The sequence below is a fragment of the Triturus cristatus genome, chromosome 1_1 (genome assembly GCF_964204655.1).
Source record: "Triturus cristatus chromosome 1_1, aTriCri1.1, whole genome shotgun sequence".
NCBI lineage: Eukaryota > Metazoa > Chordata > Amphibia > Caudata > Salamandridae > Triturus > Triturus cristatus.
This window is the reverse complement of record NC_140579.1, coordinates 655,517,389-655,545,385: the sequence shown is the minus strand read 5'-3', so window position 1 is coordinate 655,545,385 and position 27,997 is coordinate 655,517,389. Positions and strand designations below refer to the sequence as shown.

General features: G+C 47.3%; 2 protein-coding genes and 1 pseudogene across 2 annotated transcripts in view; all 3 read left to right on the top strand.

The window, feature by feature from the left end:
• Positions 1–23,373, top strand: part of LOC146870796 (uncharacterized) — a 48,298-nt gene extending 24,925 nt beyond the window's left edge. The window contains exons 5-6 of the mRNA XM_085646744.1: positions 11,105–11,223; positions 22,055–23,373. Coding sequence (XP_085502870.1) covers positions 22,240–23,373 — 1,134 coding nt within the window. The 5' untranslated portion in view covers positions 11,105–11,223; positions 22,055–22,239. The remainder of the gene's footprint in view (positions 1–11,104; positions 11,224–22,054) is intronic.
• On the top strand, positions 9–15,499 carry LOC146870797 (uncharacterized; annotated as a pseudogene).
• An 85-nt stretch (positions 23,374–23,458) lies between the features above and the next one.
• Positions 23,459–27,672, top strand: LOC146870795 (syncytin-2-like). The gene has a single exon (XM_085646750.1). It carries the CDS (start codon positions 23,459–23,461, stop codon positions 24,104–24,106), a length of 648 nt encoding a protein of 215 aa, XP_085502876.1. The 3' UTR covers positions 24,107–27,672.
• Positions 27,673–27,997: the final 325 nt, after the last annotated feature.

Genomic DNA, 27,997 nt, shown 5'->3' with positions numbered 1-27,997 from the left:
TCCCAGCTATGGCAAAAGTTTGTGAGAAGGTGGTTTTTCGGCAGCTGGAGGCTTATGTGGAAACATCTGGTCTTCTTCACCCAGCGCAGTCTGGGTTTAGGGCATCCTACAGTACCGAGACCGCTTTGGTGGAAATGGCCGAAGCAATTCGGGAGTTCCTCGACGCGGGCGGCAGAGCAGCCTTGGTTCTACTTGATCTCTCTGCCGCCTTCGATACGGTTCCCCACCAACTGCATCTTATCCGCCTATCTAATATCAGTATTGTTGGTACTGCTTGGGATTGGATGAAATCTTTCCTCTATGATCGGCCCCAGCAGGTATGGTTGCCTCCTTTCTCCTCCACTGCCAAGAAGATGTCTACTGGTGTCCCGCAGGGCTCTACTTTGAGTCCTCTGCATTTTAATATCTACCTAACTCCCCTGATCATTTTGGCAGAGGAGTTGGTGCAAAAATAATTGCATATGCGGATGAAACTCAACTTCTTTTCACATGGAAGGACTCTGATTTGGCAACTGAGACTGCTCAAAACTGCTTATCCGCGGTCTTTCGGTGGTTGGCCTCCGCCCAATTGAAATGTAACGAGGACAAGTCCGAGGTCCTCTTGTATGGTCAATTTCCATCTACCTTCAGAGAATCTCTGTGGCCTCCTGACTTTCCTCGTCCGAATTTTGAGGGTGTTCCAGCCAAAAATTTGGGGGTTTGGTTTGAAGAGGATTTACGGTTTACCCACCAGATTAAGAAACTGGATGGAATGTGCTTCGGCATTCTCAAGTCCCTGAGAAGGTTCCTACCGCTGCTGCCACAGTCAGCTAAGGAAACTGTTGTTCGTGCCCTTATTCTTTCCCGCCTCGACTATGCAAATGCCTGACAAATTTAGTAGACCACTGCGCAACCACGTATTGTGTTTTTGATTTGTTGGTTTTATTTTTGAGCAAACCTTTAAGCCACACATCATGGTTCAGACGAGTCAAGGAGCTAGCGAGGCTGCAGAATTAGAGTTCAACATTGAGGCATTGCTTACCTACAAGGTTGATCAATTGAGGCAATTCTGCAAGGCTTTGGGATGTCCCATGAAAAGTAGCGCCAAGAAGGAGGAACTGCAAGTGGCCTTGAGGGCCTGGTGGGAAGCCAAATGGACTCAGGAGGCGGGTGATGTTGAGGTGGAGGAGGATGACCCAGTGAATGGATTTGGTCCACAGGATTTGCCAGTGGAGGGACCAGCTTCAGGGGCTGGTAGTAGCTATTCTGGGAGGAGTGTTTCAAAAGAGGAGTTGGAGGAAAACCAAAGGGTCAAAGAGCATGAGTTGGAGGTGTTAAAACTTAAAACTCAAGCAGAGGAGAAGAAGCTGCTCACTGGAAGTGAAAGGCGAGCAGAGGAGAGCAGCAATGCTCCCGCCTTGGAAGAGAAAAAGATTCTCTTGGCTCATGAGTCAAGCATGAGGGAACTGGATGTTAACGTTAAACAGGCCGAGTCCAGTTCACATGGTGGCAGATGTACAGCCAGTGCCAAGTGTGGATGAGTACAAGCGTGCACTTGATGATTGGGTGTTGGTGAGCATGGCAAATGATTTGATGGGGATGCTCAACCTTACCCCTAGGGAGCCTAGGCTCAGTAATCATTTTTCAGGATTGCACCAACCCGTGTTAGGGTGCGAGTTCTTTGATTCCCAGGAGCTGGCACAAGAGCCGGACCCCTGGTCCTGGGTTCAAGGGCCTGAAAAGGCCCTAGAGAGGGAAGAGAGGCAAAGTAGAACCGGTAGATCCCAGAGTAGTGGGAGGGGCATGCAGGCTAGCGCCCTGTCTCAAAGGAGAGGGAGGGAGTGTGAGCTGCGTCCCCAGGGGTTTACCACCCCAACCCAGAGACTGGAGGCTCCCTTACAGGAGCCTCCGGTGGGTGGCTAGGGCCTACTTGCCAGCTGTGCGAGGATGAACACCTAGAGTCAGGAGGGCGTGGAGCGTCTGTCACAAGAGCTCCCCCATCCTGTTTGTGGGTGCCATTCCTTAATGGCAGGCACAGAAATCTAAATGAAAGGTTAAGGGAGGGAGGTGTCCCTCAGTGGAAAAACCTGTGGGACTGTGTCCAGCCGGTAGAGCTGGGCCCCCTAGGAGTGACCAGGGTACAGCCACATTTAACCTGGAGGACAGGATAACTGGGAACAGTGTCCTGGCTGATGGGTCTTCCATGGATACCGCCCTAGGAGGGGGTTGGCAAGGTATCAGCACCCCTAGAGAGGCCCCAACTGATTGGAGGCACCCATGGAGAGGCATAGTTGTCCCAGGGAGTAGTGACCAAGAGAATCCCCTGGGTTTAGAAAGGCATAGAACCGTAGGCTGTCCCTGTGGTAGTGGGCCTGCGTCCGTGTTCTATCGCCCTAACAGTGCATCAAGGCAGTTGATTGGTCTACCCTAGCTTTTGGCTGGGAGGGGGTTGGGTGGGACTTGGCCCTTTTTGGCTAAAATACCCTAAACATTTTGCGTTTCCTCTAGACATTTTTTCTGACATATATGGCCAACTTAGATGCTTTGGACACTTTGGCACTGCTAAAACAGTATCAAAGTGCAAGTGCTCCCTGTGTACAATGTAATGGTAATTGGTTATCCATTATTGCTAGGTTGTATTACTAGTGAAGTCCCAAGTAAAGTGCACTATGTGTGCCAGGGCTAGTAATGCAAATGCTACTGGTGGGCCTGCAGCACTTATTGTGCCACCCACGCAAGGAGGCTTGAAAAGGGAACTCAGGCCTACCATTGCAGGGCCTGCTCGCAGTTTAAACTGCCATGTTGTTCTGCTAAGTCTACGCACTTACCAGACCCTGCCCTTCCCTCTCCATACACATCAGGCACCCCTATGGTAGGTCTAGGGTACCCCCAGGACAGGGTGCAGTGCATGTGAAAGGTGGGACATATACCATGGTGTGTACCATGTCCTGGCAGTGAAATAATCTCCATTTCGTTTTCACTGCTGAAAGGCCATCCTGCCCATTAGAATAGAATGGGAAGGCTGTGTAATATGTTTCCCAACCTATCTTCCCAAAGGCTTAAGATGGAAAGGTGAAGTTTAGTATGCCTGAACTCACCCTGCAATATCACATCTTTTTATGAAGATGGTTTTTGCATTATGTGTTTCTAAGCCACTCTTTCAGAAGTGGCTGGGTTTTTGTGCCTTAAACATTTCTGATTGTCTCTGCATGGTTGTGAATTGACTGGCTGGATTTGAAAGCTATGGGATCTGGGGAATGTCTTTTCCCAGGGGAGGAGGTGAGACAGCACAGGCTGACCTGCATCTGGAGTGTAGGGGGAGGAGTAGCCCTAGAGGTGAAGAGGCCTGGGCTGGTGCTATAAAACAATTGTCCCATCTCCTGCTGAGTGATTGAGAATTCAGACCTCCACTAACCAAAGGAAGAAGGTGTCACTGGTAGGGAGGCACCCAGAACTGGTTTGAACAGGGGTCAATGCCCCCTGTAACACAAAGACTTCAAAGCCATTGAGGGGTATAACTATGTGAGCTGAAGCCCAAGAACCTTGGAGAATGGCTTGATCAAGTGTGAACAAGACTGGAGCTACTTCGTGGTCAAGAGGACCTTTGCCAAGGAAGAAACAACTGATGAGACTGATGGATAGGACTGCTCTTGCTGTGTGATCGGGGGCTGGCCTGCAGTTTGCTGTTTCAACCAAGGAAAGGCTAAAGGGAATTTGCGGTGTGCTGTGTCCCTCTGCTTGAAGGATTTTGCTGTATGCTATGTTCTGAAGAAACTATCTCCCAAGGGCCAGAGGTGAGCTGGCTCCCTCTTTGGAAACACAGGAACACAAACGTTTCCGGAGAAGACTCTCTGAGACGCTGTGTGTGTGTGCTCTGTCTAGCCTGAGACCTTCGGAAGTTGTGCCCTGTGATCTTGGGCACCTGGAGTTCCAACCGAGACTTAGCGACGCGGTGTGCGTGTGTTTGGTGCAGCCTGAGACTTTTGCGTGGATTGGCCCGTGATTGTGCACACCAGAAGAGCAAGTGTGTCTCAGTGATGCTGTGTGCGTGTGCTTTCTACTGCCTGAGACCTGCGTAAGTTGTGCCCTGTGATCGTGGGCACCAGAAGATCAAGTTTGTCTCAGCGACGCTGCGTGCGTGGGTCGTGTGCAGCCTGAGACCCTTGTGAGGAGTTGTCTGGTTATTGTGTACCCGGAGTTTCCGTGAGTCTCATTGACTCTGAGTGCGGGTGGAGTGTGTAGCCTGGGATCTTCCCATTGCTCGAAAATTCTGAAAGATTGCATCGGAGGCCCAAGTCGCTGGATGAAGAGAGGAAAGTGGGTTTGCGCACCCCAGGTAACCTGTGTCAGCTCCTTGGGCGGGGCACGGGCTTGGAGGGAGACGCTCTCTGCCTCTTTCTCCGTCCTGCAGCGCGAGACTCTGCTTCGGCTCGGATTGCGGCCCGTGTGCCAAGGGAGTGGCAGCACCGGTGCCAGAGTGCGAAGCTGCATTTACTGTGTTCTATCTTACCTGTGTGGGGGGGCAACTGTGGCCGTAGACTAACCGCAAACCAGCACGAGTGGCGGAGAGACCGCCGGAGGCACCGTGAACGGTGCTGGAGTAAATTACGTATTTCGTTATTTCTGCATAACGGTGTATTTGTTGATTGTATGACGCATTGCCTTATTTCTGCACAGCGGACTGCCTGTTTGTCATATTGCCCATTGCATTAGTTTTGCATAACGAACTGCCTGATAGATGTGTTACGCATTGCACTAGGTTTGCATAACGAACTGCCTGATAGGTGTGTTACGTCTTGTCTTAGTCCTGCATCACAAACTGCAGGATAGTCGTATTACACATTGCATTAGTGTTGCATACCGAACTGCCTGATATATGTGTTCCGCATTGCATTAGTTTCGCATAACAAACTGCCTGATAACTATATTACACGTTGCATTACTTTTTCCTAACAGAGTATCTGAAGTGGACCATACGCATTGCATTACGGGGGTATAACAGTTTACAACGTTGTTGCATTACGCACTGCATTACAGTGACAGTACAAATCGCCAGATAGCCATTTTACGATCTGCATTATTCTTATGTTGTGAAGTACCTGATTGTTGCATAACGAACTACATAATACGACATTAGGATTACATAGGATTGTTTAGTGTAGCTCAATAATAATAAGCCAGGGGGAGCATTACCCCGATGTGAGAAGTTGGCCTGGTATATGCTGTCCACTAGTTATAGTGGGCACCTTGCACCAGTCCAAACAACCCCTTGTTGATGATGGGTTAAAGACAACCTTTATTGAAAGCTATCCTAGTGGTAGCTATGGAGAGCAGCCTTCAGGCTAAATCTTGAAGGAATGTAAAGCAGCTTGTTTTACCAGTCTATAATCTCTTGAATGGCTAAATGAAAGGCAACCACACCAGGTATATATATATAAAATATATGTATTTATTTCTAAACACACCCTACTAGTCTCTTTATGAGGCTAGAGGTCCAAACACATAAGTTACACTTCAAATATTACAGTAAAATAGCACAAATACACATTAGGCCTTGGGGGCGAGCCAAACCATTTACTAAAATAGTGGTATAAGAACCACGACTTAACTAAACACAAGGCCTAGATCCTGTAGAATCGCTGGGACCCCAAGGAACCACCCAAGGTAGAGACACAGGGGACCCGTGGGGGTCGTGTGCAGTGTGAGAACACAGCCGCGAGCTCCCGTTAGCTTCTTTGGGGAAAGTCGCGGTTAGATTTTTAAAGATTAGGGACACTTAGAGATGAGCTAGGACCAAACCGTTTTGGACTTAGGAAGTTCTAGGGTCAACACCCATGGGAGCACCGGAGTTACTCGTGTTACCTCACCCAGGGAAGCCGGGTGCATAGGTGTCAAATGGTGTCAGGTCGTGTCGTCGTTTTCAATGGGAGCCAGCGAAGAAGTGCTGCTGCTGGGAAGATGCGAAGTGTCCGAAGAGATCCAAGCCTGGATCAAAGTCGAGAAGAACCTGAACGCAGAGGGAACAGAGTCTGGGTCACTGGCCAGTGACCAGGGGCACGATAGGCGAATGCCCACCGAAGTCGGGTGATTTCAGGTGAAGAAGGTGAAGCTTGACTCTTCAGCCACGAGCACCAGGAGGTGTTGAGGACAACCAGGAGCTGGATTCGAGCCGTCCCACAAAGGATGTCGAGTGCTGCAGCATCGGTGGCCGGATTGGACACAACAAGCCTTGGCAACAGCAACCCACGCAGAAAGAAGAAAGATGCTTTGATGCAGACCAGCAAGGTCTGAGGGACTCACCACATAGTAGAGAGTCAGGGCAAGTCTGGAGCAACCAGGGAAGCCCAAGGAAAATCAAAGTTGCCTTCACAGTTACCCACCAGTCGACGGACCAGGGATCGCAAAGGAGCCTCAAGCTGAAATGCAAGAAGCGGGCTCACGGAACACTCATGGAGTGTAGGCCCACAATCTTCAGTGCAGATGGTGCTCGGGGCGTGGGCTACAAGTATCCCAAAGCACGACTTCGAGAGACATCGGGAAGTCAATGCACTTGTAAATGTGCACAGTGACCAGGAGATCCGGTTCCACGTTACTCACGAGGGCTGCGGGTCTCCGCTTTCCTGGGGACTCGGGTCGGCCTCTGAGAAGTCTGGAAATCCTCTTCGTGGGCTGCAAATACTTCGGAGTCCGGCGGGAGCTTCAGAGATGCAGACCGGCAAAATGCTTCGCTGGTGCCTGCCAAGGGAGATTTCTTCAATCCTCTAGTCTTGAGTAGAGCGTCAAAGTTCCAGGATTCAGCTACAGAGTTTCATCCAGGGATATCTAAATTCCTGTTGCCAGGGGTTCCTTACTTATACCTAAGAAAGGGGTTGGACTAACCCTAGGGACCCACCTATGGGAGGGTTTGGAAAGAGGGGTGGCTACACCAATTTCCTCTGTCCAGTTTCGTGCCAGAGCATGGGCTGGAAGCCCCTGAACCGGTTTGAGCTGGACTATGCACAGGGACACCAAATGTGCCCCCAGTGCAGGACTTCAAAGCACTCTGAGAGTGCTCCCACCCTGCCCCAAAACACAGCCTGTCTGGAAGGTGGTTATACCTCCCTGTGACAGGAAACCTATTGTCCAGGCCTCTCCTGATGGAGTTTCGGTCAGCAGCAGGAGGCCAGACCCGTGTCTGTGGCTGCAGCATCCATTTTGTGATGCTAGGGCTCAGTTAAGTTGGTACCGGGTATTTCGGTGCTGTCATGTCTCTCCCTCTAGAAGGGTGGGATCATATTCCCACATCAGGAATTGGTGTGGGGGTATGATTCAAAGGTGTTTGACACCAAACACAACATGTTTCCGCACAGCCATTCCAAAGTTAGCATTAACCGTTTTAGTTATAATGCACTTAAGAGTATATGGTCAGGCTGCACTACTGACAACCCCGGAGAGGAGATTACGAGGGCTGCAGAGGGGCTCAGCTCATGCCTGGGCACCCTCTCACATATAACCAAGCAACCTGCCTTCAGGATTGATAAGGCCTGCAATAGGGGTGACTAATAGTTTTCTATGTGCAGTGATAGGTGAGGTATAGTGAACCTATACCTCAGTAAGGGGTGCATGCACCACCTTACCCAGGCTGCAGTAGCAGACCTGTGATGTCATTTTGTAGGGATTTCCAGGGGTGGCACAATAAATGCTTCAGCCCCTGGTAGGCTTCTGGGGTACCTATGCCCTGGGTACATAGTATACCATATACTAGGGACTCACAAGGGTACCCCAGAATCCAATCTGGAGTGTACCTAAAGTGCATGGAATCAATTTAGAGAGGAAGCAGCTAGGCTGGGGTCTTGAATAGCAGAGCCCCAGCCAGACTAAAGTCAAAAACAGTGAAACACCAGCAAAAAGTGGGGGTAACCATAAGAGGCAGATCCTACTCTCCTACACCCGATGCATATGTTGGTTTAATATTGTGTGGTTGCATCGTATATCTTTTTATAAACATAAACTCGTTTTTCTATGAAACTCGTGTGGAGTTTATTTGTGGTGTCATCGTTGGATTGCTGTGAGCGTAATTGCAAATACTTTAAACATTGGCCTTGAAGATAAGCCCGTCTGCTCGTGTCAAGCTACCAAGGGGGTGGAGCGGGGGCTATCTCTAGAGGCGACCTGTCTTTCCCTAACGTTGGGGCTCATGGGTCCCTGTTTGGACTATGGTACTTACCTCAGCTAACCAGGGATCCTGGGATTCTAACATTCCGCATTATCTGCATTGACTGGAAGGAGGTGATAATCAACAAGGGGAAACTTTATGTTGCATTTGTTGATCATCAATATGCCTTTGATCTGGTTGCTAGAGTCAAGCTGTAAAGGGTGCTTCAAGAAATGGGTATGCCCCCCCACCCCATTAAACATTTTTTGTGAGGTTACATGTTGAGGGAGGATGGGGCACTAACAGATCCCCTCCACATTGACCGGGGTGTGTTTTTGCTCCTACCCTGTTCCCAGGGTCGGGCCGTAGCGGGCACCGGGCATTTCCCCATAGTGGGGACCATGGTTGGGACCAGTTTTGGGCCCCTGAAGGTCCGTTTTTTCACCGGGGCCGGCAATATCTGGCCCCTATCACAAAATCGTCCGAAACCAGCCCTGACAAACAGCTCAGCCGCACCCCCACCCTCCGTCCAGGGGGGCTGGTCGAGCAGTTTGCCAGAGCCGGTTTCGATTCCCAGTCCTGCCCTGCCTGTTCTCCTTATATATCAATGCTGTGATTGAGTTTGTGAACTGGGATGGCTGTGATACAGGCAAAAATAGGGGGAAGTAGAGCCTCTTCCCTAATTTTCGTAGACGATACCCTGCTGATTCCAAGTCATACTAGGGGTTGCGACAGCTTTTGAACACCTTTCAGCTGTTTTGTGAAGAGCGGGGTCTGAAGGTAAATAGCTCCGAGAACAAATGTATGGTCTTTTTTAAACAGAAGGTGACATGTTGCAAGAGACAGTTGCTGGTGGGTGACACCCCAATAGATGTGGCGGCTGAAGTTGATTAAGCATAAGACTCACAACTAACCTGTTATGGGCACCGCACATGGAAAAGGTGCAGTTGTCCCTGATTCAGCATACAGCAAGTATAACAAAAATCCATAGGATGACCATTTCCAGAAAAGTGACCCCAGCCCTTGAGATCTATAATATCAAGGTTCTGGGGTCAGTGATGTATGGAGTTGATCTAAGGGGTTGTACGAAAACGTAAAGTCTTTTTTCATTGGAGCACAGGTTCTTGAGATCCCTATTAAATCTTCCAGTGAGTAGCCCTTTGACCCCTCTCTATTTAAATCTGGCCCAACGAAGGATTGCCCATAAGATCGGATCTAGACTCCTTACCTTTTGGCACTGGCTTTGGTCCAGTACTGCCTTAGAATCCTACTGGGTGGGCCTTAGAGACCTCATGACTCCGTACTGTGCTAATAAAATACCATGGCTCTTCGCAGTCAAGGCTCTACTTCAGAAACTGGGTTTTGATATGTACTGATGTTTCCCTGAGAAATGATGTATGACTTCTAGAGCTAGCATAAAAGCGGCATTCTGGGAGTGTGTCTCTGTAGAATATGTGTTGCACTGCAAGAAATCACTATCATTAGCCTTCACTTTATTTAAACCCTGTGTGCTGTATTAACATATTATAGATGAAATTGTCCCCCACTGGCAAGGAAACTATTCCTGCAATCTAGGTGTGGATCACTACCTGTCAAGGCCTGTACCAGCAGATGGCATAACAAGCATTTGCAATGCAATAGGTCTCACATTAGTGAAAGTTTGAGCTATTGGCGTTGCTAATATTAATGGAACGGCAATAGCTCATACTTTCAGTAATGCTTTGCTGAAGTCATCGACGCCATATCAGTGCGCTGTGACACTCTTATAAACATGTTCCAAGTAACAAGAACTTACTAAGAACGAGAGTATAACCTATTGGCATTGTAAATGACAATGCCTTTTATTTACGTTTTAAAAACCAACACATAAATAAAAGGCATTGCCATTTACAATGCCAATAGCTCAAACACGCGGACATGCGAGACCTATTGCATTGCAAATGCTTGTTGCTGTCTACATCTCCACCACTACCCCAGACTCCCTAAATAACACACAGCTCATCTGTTTCAGGGTAATTCCAAGTTGTTGGTGAGGAGCAGGTTGGGGTAGCTGGGCAGAGGGTTCTAGGTAGTGATATAGGGAAAAATAGGATACATTTTGTGCAAACACACACAGAGTTAAGGCCTGCAACTTCTATGCAGAAGTTCCAAGTTAAAAGCAGCTTTAGGCCTCAGTAGAAATACAGGCCCAGGCCTCTGCACGAGAATTTGGTCAGAAAATGCATGTTACAGGGACAATGAGTGTAGCTGAACTTATTAGGTCACACAGTTTGTTGAAAGGTCAGGAAATGGCCTACAGTCACAAAGATAAGCCACTGCATGAAGCGTAGATCATATCTTCTTCCAGACTCGGGAAACCAGAAGCGTTTTAAATGTTGGAACTACAAAAACCACAAACCACAAGCCCATCTGCTAGAGGACGAGCTGGAAGGTGTCAATCATGTCTTTTGCAACCATGTTCCTATTACATGCACACATAGATTAATCACGCACACAGGATGGACTGGCCCAGGTGCAAGTTTTGCCACTGCTCATAAGTCGCTTCAGTTGAAAACCACATGTCACACTTACACGATGCTAGGCATGATGGATGAAACCACAGATGATGGATGAAAAGCATTAGGCAAAAATATAACCACTTGCTTCACAGGAAAACAGATGTGTGTAAAATGTTGCTAATAACTATGAGAACAGGAAAACCACCGAGGAGGTTTCCGCCAATATGAGATGCGAGGGCTATGTGGCCCATATCTATATGTGTTTTGTTTTCAGGAAATTCTTGTAACTGCTGATTTTAATCTACTCATTTGTGACGTAAATTCTATGCTTGTAACTTTTTTCTCTTGTGGTTTTAGAGTATATAAGCCACTGCTTTTGAACTGTTCGTTGGACATCAGAGTCCAGTCTCAGCTGAGCCTGGCTGATCTCCCCAGCTGATTAATGCATTAAACCATGTTGTATTGTCAACCTGCTCCTGTGTTATTCTTACAGAGATCTTTTCCCTTCAACATCGTGGCGAGCTGAGCCAGGACATCCACTTCTTCTTGCCTCCTGCCACACCCTGGGCACCGCCTGTCCTTATGGAAATGGTTTTGCGCAACTAAAAGAAGGTAAGAAGACGCCGGTTAGAAAAGTCTTCCCATTTCTCTGGGACAGGTGGGGCTTGGGAGTTGGCATGCTTCACAGGTGAGAACAGTGCGAATGTCGTCCCTTATACCTTACAGGTAGCATGTTGACAGTATAATGTGTCTTATGGTATTATTATTTTTTATTAATGTTTATATGTGGGGAAATGCATGCATGATTGTGCACTGACACAATAACAAGGACTAGAGCTCCGGTGGTAAGTCCGGAAGGTACTAGGGGACCTGGCTAAGAGGGCCAGAAGTGGTCAGGAAAGAGTAGGACTTGAAGCTGGACAGCCAGCGTATGTTCTGACATTGTGGCAAAGAAACAGGTGAAAACCTGGTGTTCATTGGAACTTTATTCTGAGTAAGAGCAGAACAATTCAAGTCATCTCAGACTTTAAGTCTGAAAGTCACAGTTTGTAGTTATAGGCAGTGAAGTATATCCTCCTTGTGAGTTCATTAGAAGCGACCAGCTGCAGCAGCAGCAGTAGTAGTAGTAATTGTTGCCCTAGTTTAGTAGTAGTTTTGCCCTAGTATGAAGTTTTAGAGTACATTAATATGCCTATGCAGATGTGAATAGAAGTAAGGACATACATTAATGTCATTTTGTAGTTTTGTGCTGTTTATACTTAGGATTTCTAAACTGTGTGAAATACTTTAGAGTTTTAGGAAAAGGATTTTTCATCTAGACAAATGTCTCAAGGGCGCACAGGTACCCAACCACAACCGATTCCCAAATTAATCCATTTTTAGAACGGTCTCCCTGTGGCCCTTTCTAACGGTACTGAACCTGGTTGGCCAGCAATCCCAATACCGTCAGATAACACTTTAATGTCAGAGGTTTGTGAGCGCCTAGGTATTGATTATACATCACCACTAGGTCTCCTAACAACATACATCAATGTGACAGTAAAACGCCTGTCAGATAACTAAAAAGATCAGTCCCAAAGAAGTAAACACAAAGACATTGTCCTCCACATTACAGTGATTAAGAGTAGTGTACAGTAACCTCATGAACTCCACAACAAATACTGATGCTATCAATTATTATCCCTATAGTCAAACCTTAGAGCCTCCAGATTGGAGCCTAGAAGAATTATCAAATAGTATAGATGAGGACCTAAACAGCTATTTTCAAGGTACACATACCTTAGAAGAAATAACAGATAGACTTGATAGGAACGTCCTTAATTTTCTTGCAGGTGATTCTGAACAGGACCTTTCCACACTTAAGATATTGGAATTGGTTTTGAATTCTACAAAACCTATTGCATTGGTTCACCCCACTGTGAGACACCCCCCAGAAGGTCCCCCAAGACATTAACTCATTATCTATATGAGTAGCAAGGAGAATAGCCTGATTTAAATCTACCATAATACCCCATTAGGTAGATAAGGGTATCAGGTGGAAAGTTTAATAGAAACTGAAAATAAGCAATATCATTAGGAAGAGTGAACACTTATAACAGGGACAAGTTAGGCCCAAATATAAGACTAAACAGGGGTCAGGTGCACCGCATAAATAATGGGGACCCCTTTAGAACACATGGTTAAGGTGTTCCCTGGTGACAAGGACAAAATAGAGAAATATTGTAAGGAGTGGCATAAGGCAACATCAAAACTTGAACATGCATGGCCTGAATAGGGCTCATTTGAAACCATAACGTTAGATCATATAGCCACCGTTTTACAAAGCAAATATAATGGGAAGAAATTAGAAAAAAGGAAGACCATCTTAGATCAGTGGAAGGTATTTTGTGAAACACACGAGAAGGAGACTGAGATAAGGCCCCAGTTCTCTCCTTCAGCTCCTCCATCCCCATACAGGGAGGCACAAGCAAGTTTAAACATTGCAAAGGTTCAGGGCATGAATACAATACAGGCTAATACATCAAACACACCTCCCACCTCAACAGATCAGCCTGCTGTAGGATATTCAGATCCTGAGTGTAGTCCACCATCAGAATCATCTTCCAAACACAGTGATTATGTCCGGCTAACGCCACGCCCAAGAATGGCTAGCACACCTCGGGAGATGTCAGGGGGAGACAACAATAAATATGTAGAAACAGTGGATGCTACCTTTACATTTCAGTTAGAAGATAAAATTGCACTTACCGAGAAAGATAAAAGTGAAGGTCAGCACCCAAAATCAGATTCAAAGGACACACAGAGAGGAGGTGTTACTAGGAAAACGGTCCAAGGAATTCAAGCCCCCAGAATGAGAAGAGGGCAGGAAAGTTAGCCTTTACACCAAAAATACCTCCTGCAGAACGCTGTAGGCAGATAGAGGAAGGTGGCGATAACATGTGGGTTAAGATAAGGGAAGATGGACAGATGGACACAAGAATAACCTGGGAAAAAGAGGAGGTGCCCTTGTGGCAGCGGAGGACACTAGACAGGTCACAATGATGGAACACCAAAGCTCGGAGGACTTCCTCCGTGCACATAACCACTTAGGTGTAGAAGACATGAGGTCAGACAGATCTTACGTAGGATCAGATGGGGCATTAGATGATGTTACAGAGCATGTTAAAAGAATGTCCATCATTAACGACTATAATAAAGAACAGTCACAATTTGCCTGTGAGGGGGGAGATACCAACAGGGGTGCTGAGGCCTTACAGAGGAGACAGAGAGAGTTAAACAGATTGGGATTTGATGGAACGCATGCACGCCCTTATGAGATGCAGGGGACATTTAACATGACGGGAAGAATGACATTGAGAAAAGACACAGCACGCCTACTTCCTGTGCGCTCAGGCAGTGACCGGACTCCCAATGAAATAGTGGCCCAACAAGAACAGAGTTGGTACAATGTTGTCCCTTTTACTGACAATCTAGCAGGTTGGACAGAGGGACTAGCACCACAAATGACACCATGGCCACGAAATGGTTCTTTTGAGCCACGAGACATGGTAAACGTGGAGATGTGCATCCATCACGGCATATGGGATCCTGAGTGGGATTATCCTTATATGAAGGACAGCCTGAGAATATGGCAAAGATATGCCAGACAGTATGACTCACGTCACCCTACTGGACATAGGGACACGGTCCTGTCACAACTGCCCTTAATATTTAAAGGTTCAGGGTCGCCCCAATACATACCATGGCCCCAGATAGATAAAGAAAATCTTTAAAAAAACAGCTGCCACCGCTTGCTGAAGGGGCCAGGAAGTGGATAGCTGCTTTTGAAAAACACACAGCAGGGATACCCCTTGCAATAGGCGACATCAAAAGTTTATTAAGCTCCCTTATAGGAGATGAAACAGATACACTGTTCATAAAAGCAGGAGTAAAGGACGTGACGTTGACTAATTCAAAATGTGATGGGGCACACTTCAACAAAGTAAGGGGTGTTGTTTGGACACAACTAAGACGAATGTACCCAGATAGGCCAGTCATTGGATCTCTCATGGCACAGACAATGCAGCCAGATGAAGACCCAGCACAATTCCTAAGCAGAATGAAAGAGAAAGGGACACAGGAGGTAGGAGAGAGATGGAATGTGACTGGACAAAATGCAATACTATTTTATAACATAGTGAAGAAGGGATTACCGGCTGAAGTGCAGGACAAACTTGACAAAATAGTAGCCTTAGAAGCTAAACCATGGACTGAGATACAGGCTCACATAATACATTATTGTAAAAGGAGACAAGACAAGGAAAAGAGTGAGAAAGATAAAATTGAGACCGCAGCAGCTAAATTAGTGCAACAGAAACTAGCAAAGAGGACAGAGGGAGGAACTGCCACTGCGGCTACCCATATGGCCGCAGTATCTTTGGGCGTGACACCTGTAAACACCACTTCACAACCCCAACAATATGCCCTCAGATTTAAGAGCAGGAATGGGCAAGGAGGGCGAGGAAGGTTTGGGGCAAATAGGCAAAACACATTCAGGGGTGGGCAAACATGCCACTACTGTAACATGCCAGGACATTTCATTAGAGAATGTAGGATCAAAAAGAACAACGAACAGGCAGGGGTAATATATGGCCAACAAATGGTACCACCTGGTCGCACTGTGGCACAGCCTGCCATGAGCCCCCAAGTGATATATCTTCCACAGCCCCAAATGCAGCCTCAACAACCGTTCCAGCCCCAACAGGTGCAACAACACGTGCCCCAAATGCAGTATGGGCAGCAACAGGCAATGCAGCCCACTGTACAACACCAGACCTTACAAGGTGGGGTAACGGCCAGAGGAGGAAACCCCTTTCAGAAAAATTATGTGGGAGGATATGCTCAATGAAGGTGCCCACGAAGTAGTCTCATGTGTCCAGTACTATCGATAACTCACAGGCCAGACGAGGAACCCACTGTGACGGTAGCCATAAATGACAGGGAATACAGCTTTCTCATTGATTCTGGGGCCACTAGGTCCTGTATCCGTGAGAGAGGACTCCCGCTGTCAAATTCATCAATGGACACACAGGGGTTCTCCGGGGAAGTGATGAGGGTTCCATTCACCAAACCTGTGGATATGGAGATGGGGGGGGGGGGGAAGTACGTTAACAGCAGTCTCTTATCCTCCCCCACGGCCCCAGAAAACTTGTTAGGACGTGATCTTATGGCAAAACTAAACATGTCCTCCACTTCGAGGAGGATGGGACAATGGTTTGCTCAACGCCAGGAATGTCTCGCAAACGTATCATGACAATGGTCACTCACCACCCAGACGGTGACCGAACCAGAGCTAGGCCTATAGACATCCCAGCCTTTACTAGAGCAGTGTGTACTATCATAGCAGAAACAGCAGCACTAAAAGGAAAGCTAGTTGAATTGCCAAGGAACTTTCTGTTCCGCCGCCAGAGCCCCTGGTCAGAAAAGCTGAATTCTGAAGTGTCAGGTAAAGATCTCTTAATGGAGCTGGAAGCTGTGGAGATATCTAACACCTGGGGGATGGTGATGGCCAGTGATTACACCTGTACGGTGTGGGCCTGTGTCATCTTTCATGACCCCAATATAAAAATAAAAGATATATCAGATGACCAGTTGTTTGCCGATGACCCCACAAGATCAGTGTTAGTTTTTCAAGACCGTATTCCATTGCGTACTACGCTGGAAACAAGGTCTGCAATACCAAAGATTGTTTCTGGTCCTAGTAAGGACAATGACCTTTAGCAGGTACCCTCTAATTTGTGGACCAAAGGCCCCCACGATGTGGGCCTCGTCCGCACAGCAGTCCCATTCAGAATAACCTTGAAGGAAGGAGCAATACTACCAAGGGAAAGGCAATACCCACTATCCAAAGAAGCGGAGGAGGGCATCGCCCCAGTTATACAGGCATTGGTAGAGCAGGGAGTCATATACCCAGGTATATCCCCATGCAACACCCCAATTTACCCTGTCAGGAAGGCCAAGGGTAATTCATGGCACATGATTCAAGACCTGCGCCCCCTTAATGACATAGTGATACCAGAATTCCCTGTAGTACCTGACTCTTCCGTTATCCTGACTAACATACCCAAAGATGCTAAATACTTCTCAGTCATAGACTTGAAAAATGCATTCTTTAGCATTCCACTACACCCAGATAGTCATTACTTGACTGCATTCTCATTTTGTGGCTCCCAGTACCTCCATTCTCGTCTACCTCAGGGGTACTGTGAGTCCCCTAGTGTCTTCAACAGAGCAGTCAAGAATGACCTCGCTAATTTTAAAAGTGACAGTACAATACTGCAGTATGTCGATGACTTACTAATTTGTAGTGCCACAGAAGAACAGTGCAGAAAAGACACTGTGTCTCTGCTTTTGACCCTCGCCCAATGAGGCTACAAAGTAGACGGAGACAAATTACAATATTGCCAGGAAGAAGTCCATTATTTGGGACAATTGCTATCAGCCTCAGGTCGCCGAGTTACACCTGAAAGAGCAGCATCAATTAGACAGATGACTGAGCCTGAGACAGTGAAGGGAATGTAAAAATTATTGGGCCTATGCAACTATGTCAGACAATGGGTTTTTTACTATAGCACCCTGATAGCCCCTTTGCTCAGAGCTATCAAACAGGCAAAGACACAGCAAGACAGAATAACATGGACTGCAGAAATACGAGAAACATTTCACAAACTAAAGACAGAGATAACAAATGCACCAGTGTTAGAAACACCAGACTACACTAAAGAGTTTTTCCTTTTTTGCCACTGCAATGGCCAGGTGATGACGGCTGTACTCGCCCAAAAGTACCCTTTTGGGCCACAAACCAATTGCATACTTTAGTGGCCTACTTGATCCTGTTATGAAAGGCCATTACCCCTGCGAGCAAGCTTTGGCAACAGCAGCCTTTGCAGTTGAGAAAAGTGCCCTCATTGTAATGGGTTCACCTCTGACGCTGTATGCAGAACAATAATTCAGAAGGCTAAGACGACACTAACAACACAGAGAGTATCAGGCTATGAGATAATTTTATCACTGCCATCTCTCAAGATAGTCAAGTGTCATACAGTCCTGCTACTTTCTTTGCACCCCCAATTGAAGGTGCAGATAGTGACCCCCATGACTGTGCAACATATACTTCAGATGAGTGTAGCCAAGCAAGAGAAGACCCCATTCCAGGGAGCGTTGTATATTTTGTAGATGGATCTTCCACAATAGATCAGGACACAGGAATACGACATACAGGGGCAGCAGTGCTCAGAGCCATGCAGAATGAGTCTTCAGATACTTTGCAGATAACAGAACAGATAACTTTGCCATCCCATTATTCTGCTCAAGCTGCTGAGCTAGTAGCACTAGTGGCGGCCCTTAAACAGGGTGAAGGCGAAACAATTACAGTGTATTCTGATTCCGCCTACGTCACTACAACAGTGCATTCCAGCATTATGCGGTTCAGCCGACGGGGATTCCTTAAATCCGATGGAAGTCCTGTCATGCATTGCCATCTTTTAAAAGACCTGATTGTAGCTCTAGCACATGCAGTCGCTGTAGTAAAATGCGCAGCTCACACCAATTCTCAAGACTTTGTGTCCCGTGGAAATGCCTTGGCTGATTGGGCAGCCAAGGAAGCAGCCAAACTCCCTCTAAACAATGTACCTGCCATAATTCTATTAACGACTGACAAAAGCATCCAGCGACACAGATGCATCTTATGATCCCCTGGACCCTTCTAGGCATTATACAGAAACAGCTCACCTACATCTAAGAGAGATACAGGAAAATGCTCCAGACCATGAAAAGCAGTTGTGAGAATCTAGGGGATGCACACAGACAGGTACAAATTTAATATACAGACAGATATCCACAGGGAAGCCTGTCATGCCCCAAGCGCTACTACTTATAGCCTTGAACCAGCTACATTTTCTATCACACACTGCCAGAGATAACATGTCCCTCCAGATACGCCAGGATTGGTTTGTTCCCAACTTACATGAGATGATCACAATGTACCTATACACATGCACCGTGTGTCAGCAGTATTCCCCAAATCCCACCCTCAAGGTAACAGCTTCTACAATACCCCGACCACAAGGACCCTTAAAGAAGTTGCACATTGATTATGTTGATATGATTGACAGATGCAACCGTTACCGGTATCTCATAGTTGTAGTCTGTCCATTTTCAAGGTGGATCGATGCAGGCCCTTGTGTACACTGTGATGCCAAGTCTGCTGCCACTTTTCGGATCTGTGAGGTTATTCCGAGGTGGGTAATTCCTGAAGGGATCAGATCTGACAATGGCACACACTTTGTGAATAACATCTTTTCCCATCTTACCACCTTGCTAGGAATTACACACAGGCTTTCATCAGCTTATCACCCTCAAAGTAATGGTATTTTGGAGCGCCTTAATGGCCTCCTCAAAAACAAATTGAGTAAACTGTGTGTCACCTTGAAAAAGAACTGGTTGTACTGTCTTCCATTAGCATTATTTGCTCTCAGAAATACCCCAGGGTCAGATCACCATTTGACCCCACACCAAATAGTGACTTGGAGGCTTATGAGTACATTTGTGCCCCCAACTAGACACAAGTTGCAAACTGAAAGTGCACCTGAAGTTGTTCAAACTTGTGAGAAGTTGGCCTGATGTATGATGTCACTAGTTCTAGTGTACACCTTATATCAGTCCAAATACCCTTATGGTGATTGGTTGTAAAGTCAACCTTATAGACCAGCTATCCTAGTGGTAGCATGGACAAGAGCAGTCTTAGGCTAAACTCTGAATGGCATGTGAAGCCAGCTGTGATACCATATATAATCCCTTGAATACCAAATGAAAGGACACCACAACAGATATATATATAAAATAAAGTGTATTTATTCTAAGCAACCCTCAGCACTCTTTATGAGATTAGAGGTAAGTACAACACAGTCTTATTTAAGCATACATTAAGTCACACAGGTAAGTAATACAGTTAGGCCCTAGGGGCCACGCAAACCATATACTAAATAAGTGGTATAAGAACCACTGTCACGGAAATGGAATAGGCCTAGGCCTAGGGAATCGCTGGGGCTACACTACACTAGCGTTAGTTAGGAAGTGGGAGGCCCACGGGATTCGTGTGCAGAGTGGAAACACTCACGCGTAATGTGTAAAAGTCAATAGCAATAGTACAGTTTAGAAAACGGTAGATTTAGGACACTTCCGGAGTAGCTAGGAAGTTGAGACTTGAAAACTAGACACTAGGATAGTCACTATCCTGATGAGCACCGGAGTACCCAAGTTACCTAGCCCACAGGCTGCGGGTGCATAGGGGTGAAGATGCGTCGTTTTCGTCGTCGACTCCTATGGATGCCTGAAGAAAGATGCTGACAGGCAGTCAGTGAAGAGTGTCCGGTGGATCCCAAGGCTGGGATCAAGAAGAGAAGAAACCTGCAAGCAGAAGGGACAGAGTCAAGGTCACTAGCCAGTGACCACGTGGAACCAGGAAGGAACCAGGCGATGTCGTGAAGATTGCAGGTGAAGGTGAAGCTTGTCGCTGCAGCCAGGAGGACCAGGAAACGTCGAGGACGACCAGGACCAGGAGGCGAGCTGTCCCACGAAGGCTCTTGCTGTCGGCGGCGTCGAAGTTGGACTAGGACTCACCAAGCCTTGGCAAGCGGAACCCACGAAGAACGAAGGACTTGCTTCTGGTGCAGACCAGGAAGGTCTGGGGTGCTTCTTCTTTGCAGAGAAGCGGGAGCCAGTCTGGAGGAGCCAAACCAGCGCAGAAGATTTCAGGGTGCGTCGTCACAAAGGCCACTAGCCAGCGGGCAAGCAACCGGACAGACGCGGCAAGCAGGAAAATGCTGAAGGGCCCCACGCAGGACTCGTGGAGTGTGGGGGGCTGATCTTCGGTGCAGATGGTGCTTGGGGTTGGGGCTTCTCAATCCCCGGTGCACAACTTCGAGGGTACCTCAGAAGCTGCGCTTTAAGTTACTAGCCACTTTTTCCAGGTAGCCGGTCCCACGTCGCTCGTCACCTCCACGGATCTCAGCTCTGCTGTAGATGTGGATCAGGGTCGGAGAAGTCTGGAAGTCAAGGCTCTGGTCAGGCTCTGCAGTCGGTTCCTCGTAGAACGTGGGCAAAGCAAAGGGTAGTCTCTTGATGGTGCCTGTTTGCACAGGGTAGCCACTCCTTGGCTACAAGGGAGATTCTTCAGTCTTCTTCTTTCGTCGAATGTCGAAGGTCCAGAGTTTCTGTTCAGTTTTGCAGGTTCAGGATAATCTAAAGTCTTGAGGCCCAACTCCCACTCTTATACTAATCTGGGGGGCTGGGATACCTGCTAGGTCACGCCTTATGGGTGGGACCTGGGAGGGGGTGGTTACACCCACTTCCCTTTGTCCAGTTTCGCGCCAGAGCTGGGGCTGGAGTGCCCCAGCGCCGGTTTGAACTGGACTATGCAAGGAACACCTTGTGTGCCCCAGGCATGTCTCATTCCTTTCAGCCCACCCTGCCCCAATACACTAAAGGCTGTCTGGGGAGGTGCTAGCACCTCCCCAAGCAGGAAACCTATTGTCCAGGCCTCCCTGGCTGGGATCACTCCCAGCTGCAGGAGGTCAGACTTGTGTCGTGGCAGCAGCATCCATTTTGTGATGCTGAGGCTTTGGTCAGAGGCTAACAGTTGAAGTATGATTTTAACATGTCTTTCCCTCTAGAAGGGGGGAATAATATTCTCATGTCCAGAAATGGCATGGGGGTATTATTCCACAGTGTTAGACACCTTACATGACATGTTTCGATAAAGCCAAACCATAGTTACCATAACCGTCTAAGATTATAAGGCACTTTAAGAGTATATGGTAGGCTATATCATAGAACAGCTATAAGGACAAGGTTCCGAAAGCTGCAGACAGGCTCAGCTCATGCTAGAGCACCATCTCACATGTTACCAAGCACTCTGCCTCCAGGATTGTCAAGGCCTGCCATAGGAGTGACTGATAGGTACACATGTGTCTATATGTAAGTTAGGTATAGGAATACTACACCTAAGCAAGGGGTGATTACACGACCTTGCCCCAGCTGAGTGATCAGCCAGTTGTGTCAAAATGGAAGGCCAGGCCAGGGGTGGCATAATACATGCTGCAGCCCCTGGTAGGCCTAGGGTACACCTATGCCCTGGGTACCTAGGGTACACTGTACAGGGGCCAATAAGGTGATCCTTACCAATTGGTTATGTACCTAGGGTACATGGAGTCCATTTTAAAGAGAGAGCAGACAGCCTGAGACCCTGAATGGCAGGATCTCAGGCCAACTAAGTCGAAAAACCAGCTAGACACTAGGCAAAAAGTTGGGGGTAACCATAGTCAGATATCCACCTTCCTACAAAACTGAAATGACTGATTATATTGCACAGCTAACAAAAGCCGCAAACTTCTTCTCTAAACAGGTCACCCAGGCAGCAGAAAAGCGCGCCAACGCACTTCCCGCAGATGACCAAAGACCACCTTTGCCAGTTGGAACTTTAGTGTACACAAAGAACTTTATCCGTACCTGGAAGGACAGCAAATTCAACGGACCCTTCCCAGTAACGCACAGCACAGCTACTACGGTGAAAGTTCAAGGACATAAGCCATGGTACCATCTTTGGGACATCCACCTGGTGCCGACCTTGCCATTTATCCTTTCGGACACCGAGCAGGAAAAGGAGGGGGTAGAACAGGAGAAGCAACCGGAGTAAAGCCTCCCTCCAAAGCTTCAGCTTCAACAGACACTTATTTTAAGATATGTACTTTTCTTTTATTTTTCCTCCTCGGTGTGTTAATAATGATGATGTTATCAGTAGTCTATTTCGATTTTTTCTCTACATTAGATATCATACGCATGCGTAGAAGTGTAGAAAATTATACTGATCATCACCCTCTCCACAATGCTCTGCTTGAAAATAGTTGGTACCAGCATATGCATAGTATAGGCCAATCTACAACTAATACCAGTTGTTATGTATGCTCCCTTATTCTCCATGCCACTGAGGTAGATAGATTGCATCACCCCAAGGAGGTACCCCCGAATGTTACGCACTGTCTTTTGCACCTCTTTTTATGTAGAATAAAAGCACAGCTACAACCAATGCATGTTGGTCCGGCAATGTCTCGAGTCAATACAACCTTATTTGACACCACCCCTGGGATCCTACAAATTCTGACAGAAAATAAAGACACAGTGAAGGAAGTATCAAGAATGAAGAAAGCAGGGCAGAAAAGAAACTATGCAGTTTGGGAAAAATGGATATTACAGCGGGGCTTTTTAGGAAAGTCTAATCCATCATCTGAATGTAGTAACTATTCAGGCAAACCTCTGCCCCCTGACTGCGCAGCTAGGCCATTACTCACTGTTACAGGATCAGTATTTGTCAATGATAAATGGCACACAGGTGCCACATTCGTATGTAGAGCTATATCATCGTGGAATGGCACGAAAACAAACAACCCTTTAAGATTTGATAAGGTAGTAGGACAATGTCAGCAAATATGGGATGCAAACATACAGGGATATACCTGGACAGGAACTAACACACACCCTAGGGTAGCAATAAAATTAACACAGTTTTTTCTTTGTTTTAGAGGAAATGGGACAGTAAAGGTGGGAAGAAACCTCAACTGCAATACCACCATGGACAACACCGACATGCAGGGGGGCACCGCCAGCCTGATGGACCACTTTTGGCAATGTGGGGCTCCACTCCACCTACAGCTACCCCCGAGCTAGAGTGGTCTCGGCGCCCTGGACACACTGCACACCAACCTCCCTGGTGATACCAGGAGTGGATATTAAGACATTGCATGACCATCCCATGAGCCGTCCAACGACCCTGCTGCATCACCACGTGAAGAAACGAAATGCTGAGTACTTTGGCACCACAACCTGGAAAGAAGTTCCGCAAGAATACAGACTTTTTAATGATGCCCAGCTATTCTTTGGCAGCATTATACCATTGTGTCAGGCAAAAGCAACTGCCCGCTGGCTCCAGATCACAAGATGGGAGCTAATGAAGGCCATAAATGCAGCGGAAGATGGCTTCAATGCCATAAAGGAAGAACTACGTGCCCTTAGATTAATGGTAATGCAGCATAGATACATTCTAGATTTAATGATGGCCATGGAGGGGGGTGTGTGCAAGAAGATTGGCTCCGCCTGCTACACGTATGTGCCAGCCAATGATGCAGACAACAGGACATTGACCGGGGCCATTCGGACATTGCATGATCTCCACAAGAAGATGGTCGAAGAGGGGGGTGCTCCGGATGAGTGGTTCAAGGGCTGGTTCGATTGGGTGCCGTCCTGGATGTCGGGGTTGTTCAAGGCCTTGTTGCCTTTAATTGTTGTATTGCTTTTGATGTGCCTTGTATTTCAGGTGATACTAGCTTGTGGCAAAAAGATGACAGCTAGCGTGGGAGGAGCATTTTTGGTAAGGAAAAGCCCCACAGAGTGTTATATATGAGGAGATTTCCTTTGAGGATGGGAGATTAGGAGAACAAGTAGTTGAAGAATCAACTAGAGGGGGGAATGATATAGGGAAAAATAGGATACATTTTGTGCAAACACACACAGAGTTAAGGCCTGCAACTTCTATGCAGAAGTTCCAAGTTAAAATCAGCTTTAGGACTCAGTAGAAATACAGGCCCAGGCCTCTGCACGAGAAATAGGTCAGAAAATGCATGTTACAGGGACAATGAGTGTAGCTGAACCTATTAGGTCAAACAGTTTGTTGAAAGGTCAGGAAATGGCCTGCAGTCACAAAGATAAGCCACTGCATGAAGCGTAGATCATATCTTCTTCCAGACTCGGGAAACCAGTAGCGTTTTAAATATTGTGTGAGAAGTTGGCCTGGCATATGCTGGTCACTAGTTATAGTGGCCACCTTGCACCAGTCCAATTCGACTCTTATGGTAGATAGGTTTAAGACAACCTTTTAAAGAAAGCTATCCTAGTGGTTGCTGTGGAGAGCAGCCTTCAGGCTAAGTCTCAGAGGATGGTAAAGCAGCTTGTTTTACCTTATCATCTCTTAATTTACCAAATGAAAAGACACCACACAGGTATATATATCAAATATATATGTATTTATTTCTAAACACACTCTACTAATCTCTTTATGAGATTAGAAGCCAGGAACACATTCAAATATCAAAGTTTCACAATAAGTTAAGCACAAATATGGCTGGGGCCCTAGGGGCGTACCAGACCATATACTAAAAAAGAGGTTTAGGAAAGTCGACTTGCAGAATGACAAGGCCTAGGGCCTGTAGAATCGCTGGGGCTTCACGACTGCAGTGATAGCAGGTAAGTAACAGACCCACGGGAGACACATGCAGTGTGAGAATAGGGTTCCCTATTGATTACAATGGAGCAAGTCGCGGTTTGATTTTCAAAGTTTTAGGGTACTTCGAGGAAGTCTACAAGCAAGCCACTTACAAGGTAAGTAATTCGAGGGCCAACACACACTAGGGCACCGGAGTGCATGAGTTACATCACCCAGGGATGCATAGGTGTCTTTTGGTGTCGGGTCGCGTCACTGTTTTCTATGGAGACCAAAGAAGACTTGCTGCTTGCGGCGAATGAAGAAGTGTCCGGTGGAACCCAAGGCTGGATTCAAGATGTAGAAGACCTGAAAATTTAAGGGACAGTGTCCACACTCACTTGCCACTTGCCAGTGACCCGGGGCCAGGAAGATGGATGCCCACGGATGTCGGGTGATTTCAGGTGATCAAGGGTGTTTTGACTCTTCGCTCACGGGGTCCAGGAGGGCTCGACGATGACCAGCAGCTGGTTTCGGAGTGTCCCACAAAGTCTGCAGCTGACTGCGGTGTCGGCAACCGGATTGGAGCCAACAAGCCTTGGCAACAGCAAGTCTTGTGTGGAGTGAAGAAAGTCGATGGTGTAGACCAGCAAGGTCAGGCCTGGAGCAACCAGGGGAGCCCTTTGAGTTGATAAGAAAGTCTTCGGGGGACCGACAAGCCAACGGGCAAAGGATTGCGAAGACGCCTCTTGAGGACATGCTTCACAGGAGCCCACGGTCACTCGGGACAGGGTAGGCCGCTGATTTTTGCTGCAAAACCTGCTGGAGGCTTGGGCCACAAATTGTCTAAAGCACAAGTTCGTAGAACGTCGTGAAGGGGTTGCACTTGACAATAGTACACGGTTCCCAGGTATTGCGGTTCCTCATCACTCGTGGGGTCCACTCGCCTCAGCTCTGCTGGGGACTCACAATGGCCGTCGAGAAGTCAGGAAATCCACTTCCGGGGCTGCAGGGACTTCGGACTCCGACGGGAGCAGGAAAGTTTCAGGTGCCTGCCAAGCAGGGGAGTCACTCCTTGACTCCAAGGGAGATTCTTCCATCTTCCAAAGGTAGTGCAACGTCGAAGGGCCAGGATTCTTCTTTTAAAGCGTCGTCCAGGTTTATCTAACTTGCAATGGCAAGGTGTTCCTATCTTATAGTAAAAGAAAGGGAGGGACTAGCTCTATGACCACTCCTCTAAGAGGGTCAGGGGAGTGGGTGGTTACACCCACTTCCCTTTGTCCAGTTTCGCGCCAGTGCAGGGGCTGGTAGCCCCTGAACCGGTTTGAGCTGGCATATGCACAGAGGAGCCTACTGCTCCCCCAGTGCAGGACTTCAAAGCACTATAAGAGTGCACCCACCCAGCTCCAATACACTAAATCCTGTCTGGAAGGTGGTGACACCTCCCTGTGACAGGATGCCTATTGTTGGGCCTCCTCCACTGCGAGTTTCGGTCAGCAGCAGGAGGGCAGCCCAGTGCCTGTGCTGGTGGCATCCATTTTGTGATTTCTACCTTGTTTCCACAGTGGGTACATGTCATCCCCTCTAGAAGGGTGGGATCATACTCCCACACCAGTTACTGGTGTGGGGGTAGGATTCCAAGATGTTTGACACCAAACACAACATGCTTTGATGCAGTCATTCCAAAGTTAGCATTAACCGGGAGGTTATAATGCACTTAAGAGTATATGGTTTAACCGCATCCACAAACAGCCACAGGGAATAGACCCTGCCAGCTGCATAGGGGCCCTGCTCAGGCAGAGGCACCCCCTCACATTGTTAACCAAGCACCCTGCCCTCAGGATTGATAGGGCCTGCCATAGGGGTGGCTGATTTTATATGTGTGTGTATGGTGAGATATAGGAACCTATACCTCTGTGAGGAGTGCTAACACTACCTCACCCAGGCTGCAGTAGCAGGCCTGAGGTGTCAGATTTAGTCTGCTTCCCAGGGGTGGCATATTAAATGCTTCAGCCCCTGGTAGGCCTGTAAAGTACCTATGCCCTTGGTACCTAAGGTACCATATACTAGGGGGTTCATAAGGCACCACAGTAACCAATCACTAGTGCATCTAATATGCACTCCAAGTCGTTTGGATAGAACAGAGAGACTGGGGCCCTGATTAGCAGGGACCCAGCCTGACTATAGCCAGAAACCAGTGTATTCATCAGAAAAAAAGTGGGGGCAACGTAAGTGCAGATCCTACTCTCCTACATGTTGGAACTACAAAAAAACCACAAGCCTATCTGCTAGAGAGACTGGAAGGTGTCAATCATGTCTTTTGCAACCATGTTCCTAATGCATGCACACATAGATTAATCACGCACACAGGATGGACTGGCCCAGGTGCAAGTTTTGCCCCTGCTCATAAGTCGCTTCACTTGAAAACCACATGTCACACTTACACGATGCTAGGCATGATGGATGAAACCACAGGTCAGAGGTCAGATAAGCATGGCCAAAAGGCGTTAGGCAAAAATATAACCACTTGCTTATCAGGAAAACAGATGTGTGTAAAATGTTGCTAATAACTATGAGAACAGGAAAACCACCGAGGAGGTTTCCGCCAATATGAGATGCGAGGGCCATGTGGCCCATATATATATGTGTTTTGTTTTCAGGAAATTCTTGTAACTGCTGATTTTAATCTACTCATTTGTGACATAAATTCTATGCTTGTAACTTTTTTCTCTTGTGGTTTTTGAGTATATAAGCCACTGCTTTTGAACTGTTCGTTGGACATCAGATTCCAGTCTCAGCTTAACCTGGCTGATATCCCCAGCTGATTAATGCATTAAACCATATCGTATTGTCAACCTGCTCCTGTGTTATTCTTACAGAGAACTTTTCCCTTCAACAGTAGCTGGGACAGAAAGAAGGAAGTTAGCCGAGGCTTAAACTCACGCGCTATAAAGGACATCAAAAAACGGATTAAAAAAAATAGGCTGAATCCCTGGAGCCAGATCGAGACTGTTGACTGCATGCCCTAAATAAGGCTTCTCGGTGCTCTCCTCTGAAGGTTGGCGCCCTGAACATGGGCCCAGCTCGGCCATGATA

Bases quoted from the DNA above. Each gene is read 5' to 3' on its own strand.
- LOC146870795 (XM_085646750.1), top strand. From the start codon at position 23,459: ATGAGCCGTCCAACGACCCTGCTGCATCACCACGTGAAGAAACGAAAT.